Source organism: Piliocolobus tephrosceles, chromosome 3 (assembly GCF_002776525.5).
Source record: "Piliocolobus tephrosceles isolate RC106 chromosome 3, ASM277652v3, whole genome shotgun sequence".
Taxonomy (NCBI): Eukaryota; Metazoa; Chordata; class Mammalia; order Primates; family Cercopithecidae; genus Piliocolobus; species Piliocolobus tephrosceles.
Window position 1 is genome coordinate 176,039,864 of NC_045436.1, and position 14,590 is coordinate 176,054,453.

The 14,590-nt window shown below is 42.3% G+C and overlaps 1 protein-coding gene across 1 annotated transcript in view; it reads right to left on the reverse strand.

Moving 5' to 3' along the window:
- Window positions 1-14,590, reverse strand: part of OTOP1 (otopetrin 1) — a 36,326-nt gene that overhangs the window by 18,216 nt on the left and 3,520 nt on the right. The window contains exon 2 of the mRNA XM_023206701.2: window positions 4,770-4,906. Within this exon, the coding sequence (XP_023062469.1) occupies window positions 4,770-4,906 (137 nt within the window). The remainder of the gene's footprint in view (window positions 1-4,769; window positions 4,907-14,590) is intronic.

A 14,590-nucleotide genomic window follows, 5' to 3' on the forward strand; every position in this document is an offset into this window, starting at 1 on the left:
CCCGTGCCTGTGAAGATCAGCTATTCGTTTACATTGTGAGGGTGAAATTTAACACAACCGTTTTAGAGTAAAGATCTTGGATCCCACAAGGAATTTCCTAGTGGACAAATTGTGAGGGAGGTTTGTAGCTTTTTAAAATCTTTAAAAGCTGTGTAGCTATCTTATTTAGGAATAGGATGGGAGGCAAGTTTGCCTGACGCAGTTCCCAGCTTGACTTTTCCCTTTGGTTTAGTGATTTTGGGGTCCCAAGATTTATTTTCCTTTCACAGTGTATAGACATACAATGGAATTTCACTCAACCTTAAAAAGGAAGAAAATTCTAATACGTGCTACATCATGGATGACCCTTGAGAACATTATGCTGTGAGAAAAAGCCAGACACGGGAAGACCAATACTGTATGATTCAATTTGTATGAGGCATCTAGAATATTCAAACTCACAAAGACAGAAAGTAGAACAGAGTTTGCCAAAAGCCGGGGAGGGGGAGGAAATAGAGAGTTGTTTAGTGGGCTCAGAGTTTCAGTTTTGCAAGATGAAAAAGGCCTGCAGATTGGTTGTACAACAAGTGAATGTGCTTAACATTACTGAGCCGTACGCTTAAAATGACTAAGATGGTAGATGTTATGTGATTGTCAACCTAAAAAAAAAAGACACTGGAGAAAATTATCTCTAAATTTGTTGGATTTACTTGGAAATAGAAATAGGAATTACAATCCAGAATGCATGGAATGGCAAGTCACCAGTGCATTCGATGAGGGAAGGGTAAGGAGGAGCTGTTATTAGCAAAGAGAGATTTACATAATTCACTGAGAAACAGAGTTCATTGGTTCTAGAGGCTCAAAGCCAGAGTTGTCATCAGTTCATTGGTGGAGATGCCAGTGCTGGGCAAGAGTTCTTCCAGGAGCATCTTTTCTGCTTTACTGCAGTCCTAAAGAATGTCTGATAATGTCTAGCTTCATCAAAGCAGGAGATGCATAAAAGGTTTTTAGAAAGTCCTTGGAAACATGTATCTCAGACACGTAGGCAGAAGTCCCCTCTCCTTGGTGCTTTCCCAGGCCTGTTTTGCCTGGGTCTCACAAAAGTGATTTCATCCTGGTATCTACAGGTTTTACAGTATTTGCCACAATTTTAAAATAAATACTCTGTTTTTTAGAACAGCGCCTAATTGTTACATATATATATGTGTGTGTGTGTGTGTGTGTGTATACTGTTTTCCATTCTGCAGTCACCTAATGTAGCAAAAGCACATGGTAAGTGTCCAACAGGTATAGAATGATTAATTCATTGACTTGCCAGGCCAATAAAATGCCTTAAATTAGAAAGCTAGGATCTCCAACCCACCAACTAAGAGGGATATTTTGAAAATTCATATCTGTCCCGGTCATTCTTCTGCCTAAAACCTTCAGTGGCTCCCCATTGCCCTCAAGGTGAAACCCAAGCCCCTAGCTGATGGTCAGCCTTAACCAAGCATTTGCTGCACACCTAGCCCTGTGCTGAGTGCTTTTCATACACCTGTGCCTTTAATCTATACAACGAGCCGATGAAGTAGGTACTGTGATTGTCCCTACCTTGCAGGTAAGACCCAAGAGGCCCAGAGAAGTTAAGTAACTTGCCTGAAGTCACACAGCTATGGTCAGAGCCAGAATCATGCAATCTGACCAGAGTGCAAGCTTACAAGCCCTACACCAAACCGCGAATCCAGCCTGTGCCCACACATCCTCTCCCTACCCCACTGTGAGGAAAGACTGCATGTCCCAAAGACACCCTCTTCCAGTGGCCTCTGACCCTCTACCCCTGTGCTCCTCCCTCTCTCACAGATAGTTCTGGGACCTTCCCTGGCAGAAAGCGACCCTCACGCCAAGCTGCCAAAATGCCCTCCCTTGTGTTCCCTCATTGCTCTGGGACACTCTGGTCAAAGCACTGAGCCCAGTGTTGTCACTGTTCTGGGGACTGTCTATCACCTAACTGACACCCTCATGGCGTGTGCCACAGACCATGGCTTTGCACCCTTGTATTCCCCATGCTGAGAACAATCTTCGCCCGGTACTTAAAGATGAACTGCATGAAAAATGAATGAATGAACGAATGCAGTTCTTTCTGGCCTCATTAAAGCTTTCCACATTGTCACTGAATCACTATAAGGCTCTGTCTTCATGGGATTTGGCTCCCCTGGAATGAGCAGCCAGTTATCTTTGATCGGCTCTGGCTTCCATAACAAAGGACCACAGATCATCAGCTTCAATAACAGAAATTTCTCTTCTCTGGGTCCTGGGGCTAGAAATCCAAGATCAAGGTGTTGGCAGGGTTGGTTCCTTTTGAGGCCTCTCTCTTCGGCTTGTAGATGGTCAATTTCTTCCAGTGACTTTACATGGCTGTCCCTCTGTGTGTGTCTGTGTCCCTCTCTCCTCTTCTTACAAAGACACCAAGGCCAGGCACAGTGGTTCACGCTGTAATCCCAATACTTTGGGAGGCCGAGGCAGGTGTGTCGCCTGAGGTCAGGAGTTCGAGACCAGCCTGGCCAACATGGTGAAACCTCATTTCTACTAAAAATACAAAAATTAGCTGGGCATGGTGGCAGATGCCTGTAAGCCGAGCTACTTGGGAGACTGAGGCAGGAGAATTGCTTGAACCCAGGAGACGGAAGTTGCAATGAGCCGAGATTATGCCATTGCACTGCAGCCTGGGCGACAAGCAAGACTCCGTCTCAAAAAAATGCAAAATAAAGACACCAGGCATATTGAATTTGGGCTACCCTAATGATCTTATTTAACCTCAATTTCCTCTAAACGACCCTATCTCCAAATATAGTCACATGCTCAGGGACTGAGAATGAGGGTTTCAGCATATGAATTTCATGGGGATATAACTCAGTCACTCAGTCCATAACAGCTTTCGAGTGCAAGGTAGCCCCTCCAAATGAGCCCCTCAGCAAGCTCCCCAGCGATCCCACCGTGCCACCACTGAGTTAAACCGTTTCCAGGCTCACTGGGCATGTTCTGTCGTCAGTTTCACTGTTCGAGAATGTGTTTGATCTAGAGAAACACTCTAAGGTCATCCAGTGCTATCTGGTAAGTCAGCTGGGGATACAAACTGAAGGCCACTTTGGGTAAAAGACGAAGTTTAAAACTGGCATCCCTGGTTTTCTAGAGGTAGAAAACTTTCCAAAGAACATTCCCAAACTGGGAACTCAAAAATATTTCCAGCAATGGCAGGATCACTAGAACAAGTTCATGGTCTTCCAGCGTGACTTGTCGGGAAGAAAATAATCACTGTGTCTCCGCCGTGACTTTGAGCAAGTCATTTGTCTTCTCTGAGCTCCAGCTTCTTCCTTAGAAAAGACTGAGGACAGAGCCTGCCATTTGCGACAACATGGGCAAATCTGGAGGACATTGTGCTCAGTGAAATAAGGCAGACACAGAAAGAAAAATACTGCATAATCTCACTTCTATATGGTATCTAGAAAAACGTTTTTAATCAAATGCATAAAAACAGACAGTAGAAGCTGGGCATGGTGACATGGGCCTGTAGTCCTAGCTACTAGGGAGACTGAGGCAGGAGGATCACTTGAGCTGAATTTACGGCTGCAGTGACCCATGATTGCACCACTGCACTCCACCCTAGGCAACAGAGCAAGACCCTGTCTCTAAAATTAAATTAAATTAATAAATAAAAATAAAATAACATGAAGAGTGGAATTGTGGTTGGAGGGGAAAAATTAGAAGATTTTGGTCAAAGGGTACAAAGTTGCAAATATGTAAGATGAATAATTCTAGAGATGTAATGCTCAACTTGAAGACTATAGTTAATAATATTGTATTGTACACTGGAAATTTGCTAAGAGAATAGATTTTAGGTGTTCTTGCCATACCTAAAAAAAGAAAGGCAACTATGTGAGATGACAGACATAAATATGCTTGACTGTAGTAATCACTTCACTACGGATAGGAATATAGAAGGAGCATGTTGTATACCTTAAACATATGCAATAAAAAAGAAAAACAAATGAGGCTGACAATTCAACAATTCAGATCCTGACTCTGATAACATTACCACGGGATTTCTGCCAAGGGCAAACACTACCCTGAAGGCCCATCTAACATTCTTTTCAACCATGAGATTTTTCTGACCCTGAGCTATGTATTTAAATCATATTTATCAAATCCTTACTTCTGAGCCACACCAAGTTTACTGGTGCTATGGGAAAAAATCCTCATACATTTCTAAAAGATTTTAATCCCTAAATGAGAAAACAAAAGTGTTCCCATGACCCAGAGGAGGCACTGCAAGGGCACAAGGTTTCTATAGAAGAAGAATATTAAATTTTTTTAAAAAAATAAAATTGATTTTGGCAATGTTGCATAACTCTATGAACAGACTAAACCATTAAATTGCACACGTTAAATGGGCGAATTATATGCCATGTGAATTCTCTCAATAAAGCTGTTACATACCCAGAAAATAAAATTCCCTCAAGCCTTTACTGCAGACTTTGGCTTGGCAGAATTTCCTGACTCTTCAACATTAGAAGTTCTGCCTCATAGGATCCCTGCAGAAACGGCCATGGGGACACAGACTTTTATTTTGCAATGGAGGCAGCTGAAGAACTAAGCCTCAAAGAAAGACTTCAGTTCACCTTGGGACTGGCTGAGCAGTCCACAGCTGCTCACACTGGCTCTACTTGCCGCACGTCTTGATGTTACAAGTTTCTACACACCCTGGGAGACACTTCACAGAAATGAGGCAATATAAATAAACCTCAGTGGTTTACCTGCAACAAAGTGTGCACTGCATGAGTGACAGGGAAAACTCCTTCAGTGGCTGATAAACATTCTGAAAATCCAATGAAGTATCCAATTTTAAGACATCCCAGGATGATGGTAATGAATGCAAACAATGTGATACTACCTAAATGCGGGATGAAAGGGGAAGTGGAAACACACACATTGCATTAATATACATTGATGTCATTTCAAAATAAATTATATTATGTATTAAACCCTTATGTATATGGTCAAATGATTTTTCCCAAGGGTGCCGAGACCATTCAACGGGGAAAGGGCAGTCTTTTCAACAAATGTGGTGGGAAAACTGGATATCCACATGCAAATGAATGAAGTTGGACCCTCACCTTACACCATACACAAAAATTCACTCAAAACAGATAAAAGATCTAAAATAAAAGTATAAACCTTGTAAAAGAAGACATGGGGGAAAGCTTCATGACATTGGCTTTGGCAATAATTGCTTGGCTGTGACACCAAAAATTCAAGCAACAAAAATTAAATAAACTGAACTACATGAAAATGAAACATTTTTGCATATCACAGGACGCTACCAACGAAGTGAAAAGACAACCCACAGAACTGGAGAAAACATTAGCAAATTATATATCTAATAAGTCATTAATATCCACAATATACAGATTTGTTTACATTAAATACCTCATATAATGAAAGCGTACAGTACTGTGCTTTTGTAGTTGAGTTTATTTTACTTGGCCTAATGTCCTCATGGCTCATCCATACTGTATCATGCGTCAGAATTTCCTTCCTTTTTAAACCAAATAATATTTTGTTGTATGTCTATACCTCATTGTGTTTATCCATCTATCTGTTGATGGATGCTGGGTCGCTTCCACTTTTTGGATACTGAAAATAATGCTGCTATGAGGGAATTTATAGAGAATTCTTACATATCAACAACAGTGGGCTGGGCACAGTGGCTCACACCTGTAATCCCAGCACTTTGGGAGGCCTAGGAGGGTGAATAACTTGAGATCAGAAGTTGGAGACCAGCCTGGCCAACGTGGTGAAACCCCTCTCTACCAATAATACAAAAATTACCTGGGTATGGTGGTGCATGCCTATAATTCCAGTTACTTGGGAGGCTGAGGCAGGAGAATCCATTGAACCTGGGAGGAAGAGGTTGCAGTGAACCGAGATCACGCCATTGCACTCCAGCCTGGGCAATAAGAGTGAAACTCCGTCTCCAAAAATCAATCAATCAACAATGACAAAAGCCAATTTAAAAACTGGCAAAGGACTTGAATAAACATATCTCCAAAGAAGACATAAAGATGGCTAGCAAGTATATGAAAAGATGTCCACCATCACTAATTATTAGAGAGATGCAAATCAAAACTACAAAAATACCACCACACTATCAGGATGGCTACTATCAAAAAAAAAAAAAAAAAAAAAAAAAAAAAAAAAAAAAGAAGAAGAAGAAGAAGAAAAAAATGATAGAAAATAACAAGCACTGGTGAGGATATAGAGAAATAGTGCTCTGTTGGTGGGAATGTAAAGTGGCACAGCTACTATAGAAAACAGTAGGGAGGGCCTTCAAAAAATTCAAAACACTATTACGGCATGATCTGGCATTTCCACTTCTGAGTATATACCCGAAAGAATTGAAAGCAGGGACCCCAGGGGATATCTGTATCCTCCTGTTCATAGCAGTATTATTTTCAGTATCCAAAAGGTGGAAGCAAACCAGCATCCATCGACAGATGGATGGATGAACACAGTGAGCTATAGACATACAACAAAATATTATTCAGCTTAAACAGGAAGGAAATTCTGACACACGATACAGTATGGATGAGCCATGAGGACATTATGCTAAGTAAAATAAACTCAACCACAAAAGGACAATACTGCAGGATTTCATTATATGAGGTATCAAATGTAAGCAAATTCATAGACAGAAGTAGAATGGTGGTTGCCAGGTGCTGGAGGGAGGGAAGAATGAGGAGTTAGTGTTTAATGAGGACAGAGTTTCAGTTTCGCAAGATGAAAAACTTCTGGAGATTGGTTGCACAGCAGCGTATATGTACTTAACACCACTGAGCTGTACACTTAAAAACTGGTAAGTTGGTAAATCTTGTATATATAAATGCATGTTTTACCATAATTGAAAATCTGTTCATAAAATAAATTCTAGCCCAGGCATGGTGGCTCATGCCTGTAATCCCAGCACTTTGGGAGGCCATGGCCAGAGGATCACTTGAGGCCAAGAGCCTAAGCAACTCCATCTCTACCCAAAAATAACATAAAAATTATTTCTAAATAAATAAATAAATTCTACTGTTGAGTTGTGAAGGTAAAACTAGAAGGCAGGTGCTGTGTCCTGTTCATCACTGTACCCACCCCATAGCCCAGAGTCTGACAAATGATACACAATCAACGAAGCCTGGTCCAATCAACAGAAGGCTTCTAGAAGCTTTTTCAAAAAGGAGCAATCTAAGAATGTCACTGTTCTACTCAAAAATCTCAGTTCTCTAATCCTAAAATCCTGTTCTCTGAAGAGTAAGCGTGCAGCTGGCCAGGTGCGGTGGCTTACACCTGTAATCCCAGCGCTTTGGGAGGCCCAGGTGGGTGGATCACCTGAGGTCAGGAGTTCAAGACCAGCCTGCCCAGCATGGAGAAACCCCGTCTCTACTAAAAAATACAAAATTAGCGGGCGTGGTGGCGCATGCCTGTAATCCAGCTACACAGGAGGCTGAGGCAGGAGAATCACTTGAACCCGGGAGGTGGAGGTTGCAGTGAGCCAAGATCACGTGATTGCACTCCAGCCAGGGCAACAAGAGTGAAACTGTCTCAAAAAATATATATATAAATAAGAAATCAGAGTGCAGAGTGTGCAGGTCATATAGGTATACAGTAATTCTCTGAACTATCTTTGCCACTTTTCCATAAATCTAAAGGTTTTCTAAAATAGAACTTTTATTTATTTATTTATTTGAGACAGGGCCTTGCTCTGTCACCCAGGCTGGAGTGCAGTGGCACGATCTTGGCTCATTGCAACCTCTACCTCCTGGGTTCAAGTGATTCTTGTGCCTCAACCTCTCAAGTACCTGGGATTACAGGCGTGCACCACCATGCCCAGCTAATTGTTTGTATTTTTAGTAGAGACGGTTTTTGCTCTGTTGGCCAGGCTGGTCTTAAACTCCTGGCCTCAAGTGGTCAGCCTGCCTCAGCCTCCCAAAGTGCTGGGATTACAGGCATGAATCACTGAGCCCAGCTGAAAGCATATTAAAAAAAAAAAAAAAAAAAAAAAAAAAGATGGGTAAGGGCTGTAGAGTAGTAGCTGAGGAAGGGCCTGTACTAGATGTACTGAAGAAAGGAAGCAATCTTTGATAAGATAATGAGCATGGTTTTGCCCAAAATATAAAAACAAACTAATAAAAAATATGCATATAAAAAAGACTGGAAAGGAATATACAAAATACATTAAAAAGACACTTGGTGACAAATGAAGAAATTAGTGAGAAAAGGGCCATGATCATGAGCGCTTGATCAAGTCAGAGATCCTCATCTCTCTCCTGAGCTAGCATTGACCGCCATTTACACATTTGCTCCCACTAACAGGAGGAAACTGGATCACATAGGACGTGCATTAAGGCACTGAGCAGAGAGGAGGGCATGAGCCATAACATTGGGCTATAACGTTACAGCTCCAGCCTGAGAAGCCTCCTCTGAAAAGTAATGCAATCGCCTGGCACTTTTCCACTGCTCAAAGCCTTATAGAAACAACTCTAACTCACTTTTTTTTTTAATCCTGGAAATGCCCCAATGAAATCAGAAGCTTTGTAAGAGTGGAGATTCGATCCCAGTGCTTTGAAATGTTTTGACAAATATGTGGTTGGTTTTAATTACAAAAAAACATAGCAAGATGAGGCGAGGCAGCGTGGTTGAGTGGCAAGAGCACAGGCCTGAAACTATAGGGACCTGGACACTCACAGAACACGTGAGTCACTTCCTGCTCCCAGCCTCAGGATCCCATACAGAAAATGAGGATGGTCTACAGCAGTGGCTCTCAAACTGGAGACTGCATCTTGTTAAAACACAAATTCCTGGGCTCCGCCTCCAGAGTTTCTGATTCAGTAGGTCTGGGCGGGGCTACCAAAATTTGCATCTCTAACAAGTTTTCAAGTGGGGCTGCCACTGTTAATCTAGGCCCCACTTTGAAAACTACTGGTCTAAACCATCTCTGTGGTTGACATATCAAATGTTCAGTAATAAATATTTATATATTTTCTTATACTCTTTAAGTCCTCCCTTTCTTCCTGTGCTCATCCATTCATCCATGGATTCATTCATCCAGTTATTTATACAACAAATATCTTGGGGACTCCTACTATGCATGAGACATTGTGCGACGGGCTCAAAGACAGACATACGAGATTGCTGTAGAAACAAAAATATACAAGTATAATATTGCATAAATTGGGGTGTGCACAAAATATCAGAGCGATGAGCTGGCAACAGACTTTTTCTGTGCAGCCTGGGAAACCAGAAGACAATCGAAGAATCTGCCGCAAGGAAAGGACTGCACCTCAGAAACCTTGTTCCCAGCTAAGATGTCGCCCACATGTCAGGGCAAAAGGCAGAATGATGTTTGAAGATATACAAAATGTAATTTTTTCCACAAGTATTTATTGAGCAGCAACCATGGGCCAGGCATTGTCCCAGGCACTGAAGAGACAAAGGTCAATAAAACAGAGTATCTGCCTTGAGGAGTTTCACGTCTAGTGGGGAAGGCAAAAAATAAACCAGTAAATAGTAGACATATAAGGAATGTCAGGAAGTGCTAAGTGCATGAAGAAAAGTAAAGCAGAAAAGGGGACTGAGGTTGAAGGTACATGGACAGGAAAGGAGGTGACTGTTGAACAGAGAACAGAGGGTGAGAGAAAACTGTCATCCACATAACTCGTCTGACAAAGGACTTTAACCAAACAGCTTGGAACTGGAAGAGAGTCCCCAAAAGAGGGGAAGATGAAAAGGAGAGCAAATTACAGTGACCAATCAACTTTGTGGAAGGCTGGAGGAGGGTGGAGGCATAAAGGATAGAGAGACAGATGGAGATAGATGATTAGATTAATAGGAGAGAAAAGAAGAAAAGAACTTAAATTCCAATGGATAAACTGCCTGACATGTGTAATTTACATGCCCTATATAGACTTGTCATACAGAATAGACATTTTGAGGCGAAATTCTATTAACCATCTCTACAAAACCCCTAAGTTCGGCCGAGAGCAGTGGTTCACACCTGTAATCCCAGTACTTTGGGAGGCCGAGGCGGACAGATCATCTGAGGTCAGGAGTTCGAGACCAGCCTGTCCAACATGGTGAAACCCCATCTTTACTAAAAATACAAAAATTAATCGGGTGTGGTGGCAAGCACCTGTAGTCCCAGCTACTCAGGAGGCTGAGGCAGGATAATCAATTGAACCCAGAAGGCAGAGGTTGCAGTGAACCAAGATTGTGCCATTGCACTCCAGCATGGGTGACAGAGAGAGACTCTGTCTCAAAAAAAAAACAAAAACAAAAACAAAAAAACACCAAAAACAAACAAACAACAATAATAAAAAAAAAACCTAAGTTGGAGAAGGACTGGATACGGAACAAAGAAAAACCTTTGAAAGCCTTCATGGTAAATAAACAGAAAGGGAGAGGGAGGAAGGGAAAGGAACAGGGAGGCAAATGCACACTAAAGGTCCCATCCCATGAGGTAGAGAGGATGTGGGGGCAGCAAGCATCTTGGACTGGGACACAGTGTGGCTCGCTGAGGGAAATGTTCAATATTTTGTTTTCAAATAAGAATGAAGTAATAGGCAGCCGGGCGCGGTGGCTCATACTTATAATCCCAGCACTTTGGGAGGCCAAGATGGGCAGAACACTTGAGGTCAGGAGTTCGAGACCAGCCTGGTCAACATGGTGAAACCCCCATCTCAACCAAAAACTTATCCCAGTGTGGTGATGGGCACCTGTAGTCCCAGCTACTCAGGAGGCTGAGGCAGGAGAATCACTTGAACCCAGGAGGTGGAGGTTGCAGTGAGCCAAGATCATGCCACTGCACTCCAGCCTGGGCGACAAAGCGAGACTCCATCTCAAAAAAAAAAAAAAAAGAATGAAGTAATATGCATCTGATTATGAGAGTAAGGAAAGAAAAAAAATGGCCATTAATGGAATAAAAAAGTCACAATAAATTTTTCAAATGCTCAAAAAAGGCAAACATGTGGAAAAGGAAAAGGAAGAAATAGGAATGTAAAATATATCATCATAAACATCATAAAGAAAAATGGAAACAAAAAAGTCAAATATATGAATTATTACTCTAAATTAGAATGATCTAAATCCTCCCACTAAGTAGTAAGCAACAATAGGAAGATTGAATTAAAAACAAAACCTAGTTACATGATCTTTACACAAATCACACTTTTAACAAAGTAATAAAGGTTTCAAATAAAGTAGTGGACAAAGAGGAATCAGATAATGCAAACAAAAAGAAAGTCGGAATGGCAATATTAATATCAGATCATACAGGATTTAAACTTAATGTAATAAGTAGGATAAAGAATCCCTCCTCCTTTATCACTACATATGATAAAAGACAGACTGTATGAGGAAGATATAACAGCCATACGTGTGCCCAAATAAAACAGTTTTTGCTTTATATATACACATATATGTATAAATATATATAAATATAAATAAATATATATACACATATATACATATATATATATATTATATATATTTTAGATGGAGTTTTGCTCTTCTGGGCCAGGCTGGAGTGCAATGGTCCAAGCTCTGCCCACTGTGACCTCCGCCTTCCAGATTTAAGGGATTCTCCTGCCTCAGCCTCCCTGCTTTATATATTTAACTGCTGGTAATAAAAAAAAGAACAGAAAATTTCAGAACTAGATAGATCAAGTAGACAAAATATAAGACATAGAAGAATTGAATCATACAATCAATGAACTTGCTTTTATATGTATATAAAATCTTGCATACCTCAAAACAGAGTATACGAGGTTGGATGTCCATGGAATATTGACAAAAATCATGCTCTAAAAGACAGTAGAACACAGAGTGGCAGAGGCCAGCTGCCCAATTCCTACCACTTATTAGTTGATGACCTTGGGCAATTATGTAACTTACCTTTGCCTCAGTTTCCCCATCTCTAAGGTGTAATGACAGTAATAACACCTATCTCATAGGGGTGCTGAGGAGATTAAGTGAGTCATTATATGGAAGTCGCCTAGAACAGTATTCCTCACCTAGAAAGTTCTATAAGCAGGATGTTATTGTCATCACTCAATTGCCCAGAAAAAGTCGATGCGTTAGAATCAATTAGAAAGTTTACCAGCTACGGCCGGGCGCGGTGGCTCAAGCCTGTAATTCCAGCACTTTGGGAGGCCGAGACGGGCGGATCACGAGGTCAGGAGATCGAGACCATCCTGGCTAACACGGTGAAACCCCGTCTCTACTAAAAATACAAAAACTAGCCGGGCGAGGTGGTGGGCGCCTGTAGTCCCAGCTACTTGGGAGGCTGAGGCAGGAGAATGGCGTAAACCTGGAAGGCGGAGCTTGCAGTGAGCTGAGATCCGGCCACTGCACTCCAGCCTGGGCCACAGAGTGAGACTCCGTCTCAAAAAAAAAAAAAAGAAGAAAGTTTACCAGCTACAATACTTGAGAATAATCCAAAGACTATATAGGGTACCCATCTAGTGATGGCAGAGGGAGCCCCCTCCTCTTTGGTAGGCACCCAAATCCCTCCTAGGAGGCTAGAATCTTGAACCCCCCTCTTAGAGGTGGAAAGTCTCACAGAGTTAGTCTACATTCTATCCCATGCAAGAATGCTTTCCAATGCATCATGACTGGCAGCCATCTGACCTCTACTTGGACAAACCCAGGCCTGGGAGGCTCAACATCTCTCAAAGCGCACCCTTCCATCACCAGCTGGTACTTACTTTATTTATTTTTTATTTTATTTTATTTTACTGAGATGGAGTCTCACTCTGTTCCCCAGACTGGAGTGCAGTGGCATAATCTCCGCTCACTGCAAACTCTGCCTCCCAGGTTCAAGCAATTCTCCTGCCTCAACCTCCTGAGTAGCTGGGATTACAGGCACCCCACCACACCCAGCTAATTTTTATATTTTTAGTAGAGACAGGGTTTCACCATGTTGGCCAGGCTGGTCTTAAACTCCCGACCTCAGGTGATCTGCCCACTTGAGCGTCCCAAAGTGCTGGGATTACAGGCGTGAGCCACCGCGCCTGGCCTGGTGCTTACTTTAGAATGCTTTTCTTTATATTGAAGTGCAGTTCACTTCCCAGAACCATCATCCTCTTCCCTGGAGCTTCTATCACCATTCACTTATGCATTCACGCATCTAGTCATCCATCTATCCATCCATCCATCCATCCACTCATTCATTCATTCCATTATTCAGTAGATATGAATTGGTGTTTACTACATGTTAGGCACCATGCCAGGAGCTCAGGATACAATGGAAAGCACATTCAGACAGGGTCTCTGCCTTTAGCGGCTCAGTCTGGCTACCCCAACAGTCACTGAATAATACAATCTCCTGCTTGATTAGTGCTAGAAAGAAAATGAAGAGTGCTATGAGACCATACAACCTGGGAGCTGCCCCTTGTCTGAAACTATCAGGAGAGGCTTCCCAGAGGAAATGACTCTTATTTGCTGAAAGACAGAGGATGGCCTGGAGCTGACAGGTGCAAGGCAGCAGCACTTTCTACTCTGTGACCTCCTCACCCTTCTCTCTTCTAGACTGACCCTCCTTTTGTTCCTCCTGCCACCAGTCTTTCCAGGGGCCTGTAAAATGCTCAAGAAGGATGATACCCCCCCATGCACAGTCTGACTTCCTTTCCAATGAAAGCCAAGCTTGCATCTGATTTTTTTGGCAGCAACGTTCTCTTGTTTGTATTGAAATTGTGACACTATGTCTATATTTTCCATTGGACCAGAAATTTCATCTAAGAAAATAAATATGTAAAAAAATGCATGCAGTTAGGCAAGACTCTCATAGTGGCCCCAGAATGGATCTTGGAGATCACTCCTCTTTTTCCTGAGGGATTTGCCCTCTGCCAATTGATCTAAGATTGTCACCAGCACCAGGGCAGAGCTGAGTTCCTGGGTCAAACCTGTCTTTCCAGCTAGAATTCCAGAGGAAACCCTAGTCCCTGCTGGAGTGCTTCCTTTTGGCACTCATTTTCCCGACACTAATAAGTAGCTTCTTGCTTCTTTGATGAACCCACAGGAATGGCCAGTTCTTTGCAAACTGCTTCTCTCAACATCCCTCAGCTCCTCCCAGAAAGGCTGGGATTCTTATCTTACTGATGAGGAAAGCGGGACTAGAAAGGTGAAGGTGATAGAGCTGAGACCTCAAGTCAAGCCTTCCAGAGCCAACACCATTTCCATGATACACACACCTCACTTGAATTACATTATTATGAGGAAACTCCCTGAATGTCTAAACAGCCACCATCTACTGAACACCTATCACATGCTCTCTCTACCTCGCCCATTTATTCCCTCTCTACTTAGTGTCCCAAAGACACCTCAAACGTAGCATGTCCACAAGAGAAATGTAACATGTCATTGGTTTTGTGTCCCCACCCTGCTCTTCCCTTTGGCTTCCCAATCTTGGGAAATGGTGCAACCATTCACCCATAGACTCAGGCGCCAATGCTCGGAGTCAACCTGGGAGGAGGCAGAGAAAGAGGAAGAACAAAAAAACATGGATGGATGCATGGACAGATGGATGGATGAATGGATC